This window comes from Trichechus manatus, unplaced genomic scaffold (assembly GCF_000243295.1).
Source record: "Trichechus manatus latirostris isolate Lorelei unplaced genomic scaffold, TriManLat1.0 scaffold00121, whole genome shotgun sequence".
Lineage (NCBI taxonomy): Eukaryota > Metazoa > Chordata > Mammalia > Sirenia > Trichechidae > Trichechus > Trichechus manatus.
Window position 1 is genome coordinate 7,425,276 of NW_004444057.1, and position 16,189 is coordinate 7,441,464.

Sequence of the window (16,189 nt, forward strand, 5' to 3'; positions counted from 1 at the left end):
TTGATTTTATTTATTTGATAACAATGCCAGCTTCTGCAAAGAGGGGATCTAGGCAGTTATTATTATTAACTTTTTAATGTTCTGACATTAGAAGGTAAGTAAATCATTACAAGGGTCAAATTATCCACTTAGGCATTAAAATTTTTTTTGGTATGCAAAACTTAAAATGATCTAACTTAGGTAGACAGAAAAAACAGACTAGAGCACAAATTTAAAAATGGATTCTGGATTGCACAAAGGCATATGCATGTAAAAATAATTTCATAGTAAGAAGCAGGTTAACACTGAATAATGAATGAGAGGTGAATTTTGTCTTTCTTTACTACAAATCAATTTGTTAGTGGGAATGTGAAATTTGAGGCATCCAAAAACAGTGCATCATAGAGTAAAACAGACTGTAAGAGTTACTACTGCCTAAATATAATTTACCAAACCAATGGAAATTTGAAAGAATTCTAATTTTTAAGAAACAAAGTAGTAATTTCTGATGCCAATTGTTACACACATGAATAAAACTCCTGAAAACAGTATTGGCTACTATACTTAAAGTGCTTATGAGGGCAGGGACTTTGTATATTTCATTCACCAATTATATACTAAGCATCCAGAACAGACAGGAAGGCACACAGTAGGTGCTCAATAAGTATATGTAGCCCAATTTAGTGGTTTCTAATTGCCTGGCAATGTGCAAATGATAATTGACATACATCACCTCATTAAATCATCAGTATAACCATATGACTTAGTCAGTTATTATTTATTATTATAGCTATTTTGTATATGAGGAATCAATTTTTCAGAAAGGATAAAGATGCTACTTATAGTCACATAATCAGTGGTAGAGCAGAGCTTCTATCTAAACCCAGACCTGTCTCTCAAATCAAAGCCCTCCACTTCCTCTCACAAAGAATTTGGGTATTTAATTCCCCAAGCCAGTGATCTTCAATTTCTAACTTACAGAGTTTTAAAGTTAGAGAATCATGAGAATATTTTTATTTAATTTTATGGAACATAACTATGATAATAGACAGTAAAAGAAATTCATCCAACTACTGAATTGGAACCACTGAGAAAGGCCCCAATGTGCCACTGTTCATCACCTCTCTCTTTAATTTCATTTGATAATCACATTAAATAAAGCATTTAAATACATAATACCCTAAACAATATTTTGTAACAAATATATCATTTCATTGTTTTTTTATTTGTCATATTGGTTCAACTTTTAGTATCCATAGCTGTCAAAATTTATGTTTCCAGGTCATAAAAGAACCTGAGTGGCAGCAAATGTGAAGACTTAACTATATTTTCTTCCTGTCTGTATTATCTTTCTATTTTTCTTTCAAAAGAATCTGTGTTTGTAACAAAAATATGACCGTGTAAAGACAAGCCCTATTTTCTGTTGAGAAACTTCAGCTGAGTCCAAAGGGGAGGAAGCGTAAGGAACAACTTTGACATGTATGTTGCTTTTATGTACAGCTTGATTGTCAAGTACTGTTTTTTTTTGGTGTATTTTTTCAAGGTTGAACTAAAAGATACTTATTGAAGTTGATGGCCTTTAGATTACCACAAGTTTTTATCAAAGTATTACACAATCAAAGTCTAGCTCAGCGCCTGGAACATAGTAATTGCTCAGTAAACATTCCATGAATAAAGGAATAATCAACCAGCATGGTTTAGGACAAAGAGTTTAAATGGACTGATACTATAAACTCTAACTCCTTCGCAGTGGAGCCTATGTTCAGAATCCAGGAGCTGTGCTATGAGTCAGCAACTCGATGGCACATTAACAACAACATTCAACCAGACGTCTCAACATTACTGTGTGAACCTCAAAGAGAGGTAATTGGGAAACTGAGCCACATGATGATCTTAGATATTTTCAGAACTGGGCATCTCTGGTTTTAGTACAGGTCTGCTTTTAGTACACTGTTATATTTACTTTTACTATACTGTTATTTACTATACAGTGATATACCACGTATGTGTATACATATGTATACATACACACGTATCTATATATATCATTTATGAGCTCTGTGCTTACCTGTTCCTGGTGTTGGACATGGTTCACAAGGTTTGTTCCATGCTTTGCCCACATTATATGTGCAGCAGCACATTCTCTTCGTCACATTAAATGGCAACTCATTCTCACAAGTGGTTCCATTATAGCTTCTGTAGCAAAAGCTTTTTCTCATGTCTAAATGTACAAAAACAAATGAGCTAACCAATCACATCAGTAAGCGGCTACTAATGAAGCCCAAACTTTGTAATTCACCCAACTCTAAGTCATTTGAAGGTAGCTTAATTAAATCTAACTCATCTTTAGATTAACATCTCTTCTGGTTTTAGATAAGAAATATCATTTAGTTTTCTTGGGAAACAAAGTTCATACTTGTTTCTCTACTCAAAAGCATTTACTTAATTTAAAAAGTAGTAGGTATTGAAATTTAAATGTTCTAATAATATCACTTTATATAAATGGAAAATAAAGTTTATTTCAGAAAATATAATTGTAAGAGCTGGTTAAATTTTCTACTTCAGACTCATGCTTTTTGACATGCTGCAAGTGTATAGCCAAGGTTTAGAAACATGATACAGATCCAGAAGTTTATAAAGGTCTGAAATTCTTCATCAACCATGAATATTTCATCTCTAAACTTTCTAACAAGTAATTCCAAGACCACATGCCTTAGTTGGTAATTCAAAAACTGTGACATAATCTCAGGGAACATCACCTACCCATGCAGTTGTGGCCTCCGTTGACCTGCATGTATTCAGGTGGGCAAATGCAGGTGTAATTTCCCAGGGTGTTGTAGCAGGTCCCTGGCCCACACACACCAGGATGTGCAAAACACTCATCAATATCTAGGGTTGGCAAGAATATTCATTAATTAAAGATGTTTTTCAGTGAGGTCATATCATTTAAATTGCTAAACAAAGTGTTAAATTGCTGAACAAAAGTGTTTCCCAAATTCATGCTATTTATATAAAATTTATAATTTTAAGCAATTGTATAATATATACCCAAATCTGTATTTATATGGCATAGGTTGTACCTTTCTTTAAAAGAAAAAAAAAATCCCAATATTCCAAAATATAAATGATCAAAAGAAATTATCCCAAAGTGGCAAAATGTAATTTAAACGTCGCCTATAATTTTTACTGAAATTTCATATTCTTACAATAAAATTGGCTTACATCTTTCCTCATGTCATTTAAGCTAAATTTTAATGCCAACTTCAGAGTGGTCACAGATTAGGAGGACCTCTATCTTTGCAGTTCTTTTCAAATTCGTACCCACTCAGAGATTCTAGAAGCAGCACAGCTGTTGTTTGTTCTCCTATTAAATCTCATTTCTTCCAGATGCATTTAAAATGTTCCAAAAGAAAGGTTATAAGGGAAATAATTGTGTTATATGTTTAACGTTCAATTTTAGAAGTATCTGTTCATTCATTCATTAAGTAAATATTGAGAATCTTCTGTACGCTAGAACTTACAGCTATAAAAATACGGACCTTGCCTTAAGAAGCTCCCAGTCTAGTGGGTAGACAGGTTTCTAAAAGGATGATTATAATGTCATGTGATAAGTAGGGGGATGGAAGCAAAAAGGGGTTCACATAACCTTTGAACGTCTTCATACTCTGTAGTCTAACCTTTAAAAATTGTTGCATTAACTTAATACTTGCATTTAATCTTATTTTCTTATGCAAAATTTAATTCTTATTCAATATTTGAACTAACTTCTTTGATACTGTATGGTTTCATAGTACTCCAATTTTTCCCCATTTATTTTTAATCAACCCATCTACTCAGAGCAAACTTAGTAAAGTGTAGCAACTGAGCTGTAAATAATTTCTCCATCATCATACAATTGAGCAATGTGGATATGAAAAGAAAACAGTGATGACCTGGTGGTGTCAAAAGATCCTTTGATAGAATTTGATAGTTCAGGGCCTTTTCTCCAGGAATGACCAGTACTCTTTTTTTTTTTTTTCCTGTTAGTTTTTCAATTTCCTTATTGCTAGTATATAGAAATGTGATATATATATATTTTACCATTGTGCTTAAGGTGAAGGGTTACAAAGCAAATTAGTTTCCCATTCAATAGTTTATACACAAATTGTTCCATGACATTGGTTGCAATCCTCACATTGTATCAGAACTCTCCCCATTACCACCCTGGAGTTTCCCATCTCCTTTCATTCGATTTTCCTGCCCCTTCCTACCTTCTTGTCATTGCTTTTGGGCAGATGTTTCCTTTCTGGTCTCATATAGATGATTGCTCTAAGAAGCACATGCCTCACGAGTTTTTTTATAGGCCTGTCTATTATTTGGCTGAAAGGTGATCTCTGGGAATGGCTTCAGTTCCGAGTTAGAAGGGTGTCTAAGGGCTATAGCCTCGGCGGTTCTTCCAATCTCTCTCAGATCAGTAAATCTGGTCTTTTTTATGAATTTGAACTTTGTTTTACATGTTTTTCCCACTCTAACCAGGACCTTCTATCATGATCCTGCTCAGAGTAGTTGGTAGTGGTAGCTGGGCACCGTCTAGTTAGTTCTTCTGGTCTTAGGCTCGTGGAGGCTGTGATTCCTGGGGTCCATTAGTCCTTTGGACTAATTGTTTCCTTGAGTCTTTGGTTTTCTTCACTCTCTTTTGCTCCGGACAGAAAGAGACCAACAGTTGTATCTTAAATGGCCGCTTGCAAGCTTTTAAGACCCCAGATGCTACTCACCGGACCAGTACTTTTGTTTTAAACAGCATTAATAATTTTTAGGTATGCATTCCCCTCACCTTCACAGATGCGGGTTTCCTCACTGAGGTAGTAGCCTTGTGGGCACTCACACTGGAAGCTCCCAAAAGTGTTGATGCAGTTTCCACCCTGGCAGAGACCTGGTAACTCTTGGCATTCGTCAATGTCTACAGAAGGGGAGACAAGCTCACAACAAATATCCCCATGACAGAGAAGAGTTACTGTCAGTGCTTTTACACATGTTATCTTGTACAGTGGCATCACTAAGGGGGTAGAGATTGCACTGGGTGACACTGTCAGAGGGTTGACACCAAAATGACTGTCTATACAATTTTTATGTAGTGTCTCAACAGAAATTTATTATTTTTAAAAAAAATATCCCTGTAGTTAGTCATAACAACAAAAATATTTTTCATAAGCCCAGCTTACATGTATCAATATACCTACAAGGCTAAAACTCTATGCTAATTTACTTTTTGAACCTTCTAATGCACTCCGGTCAGAGCTGTCATTATTACCCAATTACAATGATGCTCTGAATCACGTGGTTTCATCTGTATGTGCTACAAACACATGCTGTTTTTGTTGCTGCTAGTGTTTTTATAGTTGCTGATTTTGTCAAATTTTCTGGTGTTTTAGCGACAATACTGTGGCAATTAGTATTTGTGAACCTATATCAACAGCTTTTTTGAGAATGAAGTAGTAATTAAAGGAAAAGGAGAAAATCAGAAAAGGCTTCTGCTGAGTTACTAATAATGTTATAACTAATAATGTTGTAATTCAATGTAGAAAGATTTTACAAACCAATTTTGTTAGTATTTGTACAATCTAAGAAATATTACATTTAAGCAATTTACAACTATATTTATCAACATATTATTCTATGATTAAAGTTGATAATAAACATTATAAGGATTCTGTAGGGTCTGGTATGGGAGGAGGTACATGGAGGAGTGGGAGACACCATGAGTTACACCACTGGGTGACACCAACCCTAGTGATGCCACTGATCTTGTAAGACCCACAGACTTCCACGTATCCTAGTGAATCGTTTATTCTAACAACAACAATAATCTACAGTTACCATCCAGATCATCTCACTTCGTCCATGGCTTTAAATACTAACTTTTTGCTGATAACTCTCAAATTTATGGCTCCATCCTTGACTTCTCCCCTGAACCCTAGACCCTTCTGCCAAATGCCTATTTGATTTCCCCCCTTAGATATCTAATAGTTACCTCAAAGTTAACACATCTAAAATCAAACTCTTGATACTCTTTCATGCACACACATTGTGGATTTTCTTAGCTTTGTCCTGGAAATTTGGCATAACCCAAGAATAGTGATTAAAGAGAGTAGAGATGAATCAATTGGGGGGAAAATGGTAAAGAGCGTTTCTCTGCAGAACAATCAGATATGAGATCACTGCAACGGATTATTGCCTTCTGAGAAAAGTGGTTGTTTACCGTCATGGTAACTGATTGGCCATCTGCAATTTTGCTAAACCATCTTGTTGGGATTGTCTCACACTAGCTTTTCTATCAGCTCTTCTCTAATGTAAACACTTTTCCTTGTTTAAATACGGGTGATAGAGATAAGCTCACCTTCTAAGATGATTGTAATGGGGTTAGGTCTGAAGCCTTCACCTCCAGGACACAGGGTGTAATATTCAGCTACAAAAGAACAGAAAACAAGAGATTTGATACGTATGTCTAAACGGCTGGGACAAGGAGCAAGAGTTTAGCAACTGCCAGGATCAAAACACACACCGCGAGGGGTGTATCCACATTTTCCTTAGTGCCTTTTCAAATATATTTAAAGTAATATTTATTACATTTTACTTGAAATAAGATCACTTTTTCATAAATTATATACACAGTAGAATACCAAAGACATTTGTTTTCAATTAAAGAAAAAATTCCTCACAGAAAATTTATTTCATAACCTATTGGCTAGCAAGTAAAAACTAAAAGCTCTACAGTACAAAGGTTGGTCTGTGTCCACATCAGAAAGTCATGATGTTTCAGAGTAAGGCATTCTGTGATTGACTTCAGGAACACAACACACCTATGAACCTCAACTAAACAACCTCTGAGAAGAACCACGAATGGCCTGTATCTTTGATACCACAGAGAACTGATATTACTATCATTCAGAGTGGATTGAGGTTAGAAATTGTCTTGTTTTTTTGTCATATCATGAAAAACAAGGAGACAGGAATGTAAATCCCTTTTATATAAAACAGTCTTGGCTAGTTTCAGCACAGTCACTGAAAATGGTCCAAATTTAATTTTTCGCCCTCATTACTTCCCCAGCCCTCCTCCAGCACAGGAATAAAATGACAACTAGTCTTTAGATCTCAGAGTTTGCTCCCTTTTCCAGCTCCATACTTACTGCTATTGACAGGGGGGCACGTCTCACAGGGATTTCCCCAGGCCTTCCCCAGAGAGCAGCAACAGGAGGAGCGGCTGACACCCACCCCAATCTCGGTGTTGCAAGACAGACTCCCGTCGCCTCGAGGACCAAACTTCAGGTAGCAGTTGCCCACGCGGTTGTCTGCAGAGCAACACAGGAACTTTAAATTGCTGTTGCCATAGTAACAATTCTTTTTTACAATTAAAATCAGAGAAGAGTCACTCAAATGATGAAATTCAAATTCTGCACAATGATAGGAAAAGCTCACTTTTTATCCTTAGTATAAAACAATCAGCTGCTTTAAACTTTTTCAAGATTACGTTGTACAAAGTAAACAAATGAAGACAGACTTACCTAAATTTAGAGCTCCATATAAACTGTATTTCTACATATTCATGGAATAAAGAAGATACTAAGAAATGACTTATTTGGGACATTCTGGACTGTCAATCATGAAATAAGGACTTTTTGGTATAAACTCTCTATATCACACATTTGTGAAAAAAGGGAAACTATCCACCATGAGTTCACGTAAAGCTAGGCGAACTGAATCATATCAAAGAAATGTTGATAACCCCATCTCCTACCTCTCCATCATTTCTATTCTCCCACGGTTTAGTTTTAATCTGCACAGTGAACTTTGTAGGTTTTGGGGAAGATGGTCTGAAACAACTTTAGAGAGGATATTTGAGATATCAATGAATCTCAGACATTTACAGAGTCCCTGGGTGGTGCAAAGGGTTAAGCACTTGACTACCAGCCAAAAGGCTGGCAGTTCAAACTCACCCAGGGGCACCTCCGAAGACAGGCCTGGTGATCTGCTTCCAAAAGGTCACAGCCTTGAAAACCTATGGGAGCAGTTCTATGCTGCACACACGAGGTTGCCATGAGTCGGAATTGACTCTACAGCAGCTAACAACAAACAGCAACCATCGACATTACTATCTAGATCACCTCACTGAGTCCATGGCTTTAAATACTAACTTTTTGCCGAGACTCTCAAATTTATGGTTTCATCTCTGACTTCTCCCTTGAATTCTAGACCCTTCTGCAAACTGCCTATTTGTCTTTTCCTCTTAGATACCTAACAGTTATCTCAAAGTTAACACATCTGAAACCAAACTCTTGATACTTCTTCATCCACATACAAAACCACTAGTCTCTCAGTCGTTCGCATTTTCAATAAATAGAAACTCCACTTTTTCTGTTACTTAGGCCCTAAACCTAGAAGACATTTCTGACTCCTTACTATCAACCCATATTCAATATAGTAATAAAGTCTGCCAATTCCACCTTTAAAATATAGCCATAATCTGATTACTTACCACAGTATCCATCACTACAATCTGAATCCAAGCTGCCGTCATTCCTTACCTGGACTATTGCAGTACTCTTCTAACTTGTCTCTTGACTTCTATGCTTGACCCAACTATGGTCTGTTTTCCCCACTGTAGCCAGAGCAAACCTTTAGAAGCATTACTTCAGATCAGGCCAACTCCAGTAGCTTCCCAGCTCAATCAGAGTAAAATTCAAAGTCCTTACCACTTTCTACAAAGTTGTTTTCATCCCTGGCTGCACATTAGAATCACATGGGCTGCTTCAATTCTTTTACTTATTTTTCTCATTTTGTTTTTGCTGCTGACACTCAAGTGCAGAGAACTGAGTTAATTATACTCCTTCACTCATGGCCCCTCTCTTACCAGGTTTATATTCATTCATCTTTCCTTCCTTCTTCTTTTATCTCAATATCCTACTCCCATTCCTCTCCCCTTTCTAACCATTAGAATGTTAGCTTTTTTTTTGGTATGTGTTCTTGGAAAACAAGTATTTTTGTTTTCATGTGTACATTTTCTCTCATTCCATTTTAATCACTTTTTCTAGCCATGCTGCTTTGGGAACATCCAATCTGTTAACTTCATGGTGTGCCACTGCCATTTTTTTTTTTTTTTCCACTTTTCAAAAATGGTTTCTAAATCCCTGCCGTCACAAATAATGCTGCAGTAAACACCCTTAGGCATGTCTCTGTATGGGCCTCTGAGTTCATCTGCTGTGCATATAGAGCAAGGAGAGTAATTGCTGGTTCACAGCATTTGCATATACTTAGCTTTCAGTATAAGGACAAATAAGAAAACTAAACTTGTTGCTGTCCAGTCAATTCCAACTCATGGCAACCCCATGTGTGTCAGAGCAGAACTCTGCTCCACTGGGTTTTCAACGGCTGTGATCTTTTGGAAGTAGATCACCAGGTCTTTCTTCCGAGATGCCTCTGGGTAGGTCTGAACCACCAACCTTTAGGTTAGTCCAGCACTAAACTGTTTGTACCACCCAGGGACTCATCATTTACCATCTGTATTCAATAAACATTTAAAAAAATTTATAATTTTAAGTCATTTTGCAAATAATTTATAGAAGTAAGAATAAAGGTATAGTGAAAACTGTATCTGTATCATAAATTTTAATAAAAATTTAATTACAGTTAACCTAAATTTTATTCCATATTGTCCTAGGTTTGAAGGTGTATATACCCAAAATGGCCCTCTGAATGCAATTAACTGCTAAGCAGCAGCTGTCTCATGTAGAAACCTAGAATGTATTCTTTTTGTAAAAACTAATTCCAGATTTCAAATACATCTCTAGTAGGTTCCAGTTTATTGTTCCTTCTACTTCTTGTACCTGGATCATCAAAACACAATACCTGAAGAACTTTTGGAAAACTTTGATGGCTCATAATTTTGCTGAAGACAGGACAACCATCTTCTTTGCTACGCAAATAGAAAACATTTTCATTTTTAGATTTATCAACACCTTAATGATTAGGAGTCCCTGAGTGATGCAAATGATTAAGTGCTTGACTACTAGCTGAAAGGTGGGCAGTTCAAATCCACCCAGAGGCCATGAGGTGATCTGCTTCTGAAAGGTCACAGCCTTGAAAACCTCATGGAGCAGTTCTGCACGTATGTGGTCACTCACTCAGTGGCAAATAACAACCACAACAACATTAGAATGATTAATCCAATGATTCTCTTTTATTTCTATTTCATTCCTATAATCTTTGTATACAAACCTGTCTTCATTATTTGTTCATTTATGAGACATATCAATTAAATTTTGGTACACAAACACCATACAGGATGAAAGATTATAAGAACCTGAAATGGTCTAGGTTCGTATTGCCAAAAAATTGCATGTCCCATTGACTAAGTGGATGAGAATACCATGTGTCCTTTGTATTTGTATATTATTCACTCACTGAGTATTGAGTTTGAGAAAACTCATCTAGGATGTTGGCATTTGAAGACTGATAGCCTGGGAATTTGCTTATAGAATCAATTTCACCATCATCTTTTAAGTATAGACTAAGTGCTGCTCCCTGTCTGTTTCATTCACCTTCTGGTTCATCTAATAATCGTGAAATATTTTCCACTGTCCATTTGCTTCTGTCATTATGGCCAGAAAGAGAAAAATTAAGCATTCTCAATTCTCAATAAAAGCTAAAAGAAAATTTCAAATACAGTGTCTCCAGTCTTCTTTTACATCGTCTTGAAAGACGATGCAATTCTTTGGGCACCACAAAAAGAAAACTGAAGGGTGAAGCAACAGTAACATTTTATTTCAATATTGTATCATCTTTCCTCATCCTTTGAAAACAAAGGATTTTGTTTTCAAATGTAGCAAACATTCATCACAGTTAGCTTCCAAGAGAGTTTTAATATTCAGCTCTGTTTGTTTCATATAGGTTTCACTTACCCACACAACCCACACCAGTGGGGTTCAGCTGGAAATCGGGTGGGCAGTTACATTCATAGCGACCAGGTGTGTTGACACATAAACCATTTACACAGTTTATGGGATCTGCACACTCATCAATATCTAGGAAAAACATTTAAGATGCCTACATTAGCATATTTAATTTCTCTATGCATATTGTGATTCCTAAGAATTTGGTGGACTTAAAGATTATTAAAAAGATTATTAGTAGTTAAAGATTATTAAAAAGGACTCAGCACAATCAAAATGAAACGAAGACTTTAAATCCTTATATATACTCCAAACAGGCTTCATAGATCAAACACACAGTTACTATAATAAGGTTATGTAATGTCCTTAATAGATAAATAATTAAATGGTAGAATTCTGAGGAAAAATTACATCACTATTTGCTTAACTAAAATTATCTATGTATACATATACAGTCATGCACCACATAAAGTCCATTCTGTCATGGTCTGACCAGTATACATCCATGGTCCCATAAGGTTATAACAGAGTTCAGAAATCCCGATTGGAGAATGGGACATAGTGGATTTAGGCACACTGAACACAACAATCAGGATGAACCTCAAACACAAAGAAAAAATTCTCCAAGCTGTTAAAGGATCTGCTCTACTGAAAGCTACAAGGCTAACCATGTGGAGAAACTGCTAATGACGTGGACTGAGGACCAAATACAAAAGTGAATCCCTCTCAGCACCTTGATGATTGATCACTGCCAAGGCATGAAGCTTGCTAGAGATGTTTAAATAAAAGCAGGACCAGACTACAATATTGAGTTTAGTGCTAGCTCTGAGTGGTTCAAGCGCTTCAAACGTTTTTTGCTGCATAATGTGAAAGTGAGTGGTGAGTGTGTGAGTCCTAATGCGAACGCAGCAGAAGAATTTGTTGAAACCTTAGATAAACTAATTGTAGAGGGAGGTTACTTGTCCCAGCAAAATTTTTAATACGGATGAAACCTCCTTATTCTGAATGCCTGAAAGGACCTTCATCCATAATATGGTTTTCCCACAATGTCCAAATCACATAACGTCCTATTTCACAGAACATATTGTGATGTTAAGTGACACGTGACTCTATATGTGCACATATGCATGCACATACATATATGAAGAAATAATTTCCTAGTTTCATGTCAGATATTGTATATAACTTGTTTACACAGAAATTGATTAAATGTCAATCACGATCAATTCCATGATTACAAATAAACAAGAATTTTCTTTCTTGAAAAAATGCATAACACAACACATTGTTTAGCTAAGCAGAAATCTTTTCATACCTAGAACAGAATATTCACTTCAACTAATCAGAATACAGTTATGCACTTAATGGCCATACCTGTACAGTTCCCTCCTGTTCTGTCCAATTCATAGCCATCATCGCAGATACAATGGAACATGCCAGGTAAATTATTACATGTTCCAAAGACACAAATATTCTGGAAGGAGCATTCATCAATATCTGAAGAATAAAAAAGAATAATCTCTTGTTTAATAGGATAGTTTAAACAGTTTGCTTTACTGGATAATAATGTTAATGAACTCTTCTATCATCTTGAATGTTTTCATGCAGTAAAACTATTTTTTTGGCTAGGTAAGTCATCTTCATGGCAAGAAATTAATGATTATCGAGTTTATTTTAACTAAGATGTAAAAGAAATATTATTTTATTCAACTACTGTCATGTAATTCTGTACGTAAAGGCCTCAACTGTGTTTTTACTATAATTTTTCCATTCATTTCTTGATTGGCTGTGATTCAGTGCCAATTTATTTTTTCCAAGAAAGGCCCATAGGTGTTTTCTACCAGAAATAATCTCATGTGTGAGAATATACCTATTGTCTTTATAATTAACTAACTACCTAGGTATAACATTCTTCAGTCATGGGTTTCTTCAGAACCTTGTTGGTAATTGCTACAATGTCTTCTGATACTGAATGTTTCTGTTTTCCTCGTGACCTGCCTTTTCTATCTGGATTCTTGAAGAATTTTACTCTAGGACTGAAGTTGACAAATGTAATAAGGCTAAGTTTTTGATTTACAATTTGACCTTTTCCTGCAGATGTGGTTCCTTCTTTTATTTTACGGAAATGTTAGGTTGTTTAATACTTTTTCTTTGCAATATTTTTGGCTCTCCACTTCAGAGACACCAATTATACTCACGTGTATGGTCTTTGTACTCTACAGATTATCTTTTATCTAATAATTTCTTTCTCTTTTTTTGTTCACTGTGATTATCACTTGCTCTATGCTAGTAACTGCCTTTTCATCTGTGTCTCCTCTGTTTCTATTTAATAGTTTTCTAATTTTACTGTATAGGTTCCCAGTTTTTGTTTCTTTTGGGGTTGCAATCTATTGCAAAGGAAGTAAAGAGTAACTACTAAGCATCGCACTGGGGGTGGGCTTGAGGAAAAGTTTTAGAAAGGCCTATGCCAGCCAGAGATATAGAAGAAGAATCACAAAGGGAAGATTCTGTCTTATGTATAAAGAATTAACTTGAAATTTTACGTTGGAGAAAAAGTTTGGCTACTGCTGACTTGTTCCTTTTCCACTAACTCTCGTCAAGTTGATGTTGGTAATAAATCATGTAATTCCGTATCCACACTGACTCACATTTTCTACTAATTGGCAGCAGTGCTTAGAAGAAATGAGAATTGGAGAAGAACTGAAGCTCCGTTTACAGTTGCCTTGTGTAAAATGCATCAGATTCTGCACAACTTAGTGGGTCAACTGTAGAAGTGTCAGTGCTTGCGGTTTTTAAGATCATCTTCCCTAGGGCCTACTACTCATCCCCTTGTTCTGATTTTCTCCAAATTGGCAGATATTTATAGAAAATTCCATGATCTTTTTGGAACACCTTCTTTCTTCTGTGTCATTCTGGTGGTAGAGCAGAGTTAAGCTCTACTCTGAGCCACCCTAGATTGGATAATTTTCGTTTGTTTGGTTGCTACTGGTGAATTGTGTGTGTGTGCATGTGTGTGGTGGTATTTACTATTTCTGCTCCTTTGATTAGACACTAGTGGGAAGGAGAGTCTGTAATCTGTCTTCATTTTATAATCTTCCCCTAGTAGTTTGAATTTTTTTTTTGGGGGGAGGGTTAAGATTTTTCTATGAATCACTAGTTTTGTTAGAGATTAACAGCATATAAATCATTTTCAACTTTTCTTTTCTTCATTTATATTTTCACGTAAATCCTGTGAACACAATGATGGCCTAAAGTCTATGAAAGGTGAATTGAGTCTGTAATTTAACAGAACATCCAAATTCCATTTCTAGGAAAAATATCTCTAGGCACAAAGCCACCTTTCTAGGAGATGGTGGATGACATCGTAAGTTAGAGGAAGGAGATACTGCTGTTAGGCAAAAGGGGCCTAAAGATGAAGGTGTCTTCCAGTCCTGGACATACAGATAGCACACTTCACCAAGGTAAATGCCAAAAATAGCTACTGAGATTTGATAAACACATTAAACAGCAATGACTGGAGGAGGCCATATAGCATATCTTAAAAAGCTGAATAGCTTTTCACCACATGTCATTCATTTAGTGATGAAAAAAGAAGAAGAAAAAAGAAATGGATTAAAAAGAAAAAAAAGAGCCAAAAACTTCCAACTATTGGCTCTTGGCCAGGAAAACTTCATAAGAGATGAAAGCCACCTTCATCATTATTCATTTGGCAAAATAATCTGTGCTTAAATGAATGACTTTTATATGTGCAGCATGTGCTGTGTATTCTGCTTCCAGGTGGAGCCTGTTCCAGCCCTTTTTGTGGTTTCATTTGCTGTAGATGATCCAACGTGAAAATGAGTTAGAATCCTGGAGACCCACCTTGGCAGGATCTGCTGTCTGAGGCTGGAGTGAAGCCCATCTCACACTCGCAGCGATAGGCACCCGGGACGTTGAGGCACTGTCCGTTCTCACAGAGATTGATGTTTTCTGCACACTCATCAACATCTGTGGGAGAAGCAAATTACATCTCTATTAAGAAAGTTCCAAATTTAATGACACATTTTTTTCCTTGCTCTACAACTAAATTACCTCTACTGGCTTGAGTTTATGTTCATTAACATGAAACACGATCATATTCTAAATAAGGGTATATACAACTTGATAGTGGAGCTAATTAACCTGTCATTCAATTCTAATATGATACGTAGGAAGAATATTGGTGTCTTAAAATTTTGTTTTAGTTCTCTTGGATGCCAATTTGATACATCGATATTATACCAACATCATTCAGATAGGATCAAAGAATTCTGGAATTAATGTTAAAATGATGTTAATTCATTTGAAAACATTATAGTATTAGAATAAACAACTCATTCTTTCACTAGTACAAGCATTTTAAGTAAATCAGTGCTAATATGTGGAAAGGGACAAAGTTTCTTTAATGCCATTACAATCTTATTAGATATTCTGATCTTAATTAAGCAAACAGGCATTACTAATAGACTGAAAGGTGGTTTATTTCTCTTAAATGGAAAAAAGTGTACGTGGGGGAACCAGTGTTTACTGAGTGTCTAATATTTGCCTGGTAGTATGCTTATTTACCTGACATGCATTTTTTTTTTTTTTTGTTTAGTTTACCAATCCCATGAGGTTTACAAGAAGAGCTTGAGGCCAAGAGCAGCCAAGTGATCTGCCAGCATCACACAGAGCTAATACGTGACAGAGCCCGGATCTGATTTACAGACGTGTCTGACACCAATGCCATGGCCTTTCCCACACTCGATGGTGCAGGAAAATGCTAGGGAAAATGTAATACGCAAAGTTTAAAAGTACTTAACGCTTTAAAATGGAATAAGCATGTTTTCATAAAAAAGGCATTTGAAAATGATGGGAGTATTTTTTATGTCAATAATTAGAAAAAAATTAAAGAGTCTTGCTATCTTTTAATTAATTATTTTAAATTGTGTACTGAAAATCAACTGAGAAATACCTACCTTATAATCTGAAAAGTATCAGACTTTGTATCCAGCAAAATGACCCAGTCTCATATATATATGTGTATAATGAACGTTTTATCCTCAAGGAATGTGAGATGAATACCAGCTAAGATTTATTTATCTCTTAGTATATGTATTTTTCTAAGCCCTTGACTTTTTTTTTAAATTTTTTTTCCCATACAAAAATTTATACATACATTGTTATGTGACTCTAATTGCTCTCCCCATACTGTGACACCACACTCCTCTTTTCCACCCAATTCCCCATGTCCATTCAACCAGCTCCTAACCCTCTCTGCCTTCCCA

At 35.9% G+C, this 16,189-nt stretch overlaps 1 protein-coding gene across 1 annotated transcript in view; it reads right to left on the bottom strand.

Moving 5' to 3' along the window:
• Positions 1-16,189, bottom strand: part of FBN2 (fibrillin 2) — a 282,788-nt gene that overhangs the window by 45,970 nt on the left and 220,629 nt on the right. The window contains exons 34-41 of the mRNA XM_023738698.1: positions 14,766-14,891; positions 12,279-12,401; positions 10,914-11,036; positions 7,146-7,307; positions 6,356-6,424; positions 4,793-4,918; positions 2,743-2,868; positions 2,048-2,200 (exon numbers count right to left, since the gene is read on the bottom strand). Coding sequence (XP_023594466.1) covers positions 2,048-2,200; positions 2,743-2,868; positions 4,793-4,918; positions 6,356-6,424; positions 7,146-7,307; positions 10,914-11,036; positions 12,279-12,401; positions 14,766-14,891 — 1,008 coding nt within the window. The remainder of the gene's footprint in view (positions 1-2,047; positions 2,201-2,742; positions 2,869-4,792; positions 4,919-6,355; positions 6,425-7,145; positions 7,308-10,913; positions 11,037-12,278; positions 12,402-14,765; positions 14,892-16,189) is intronic.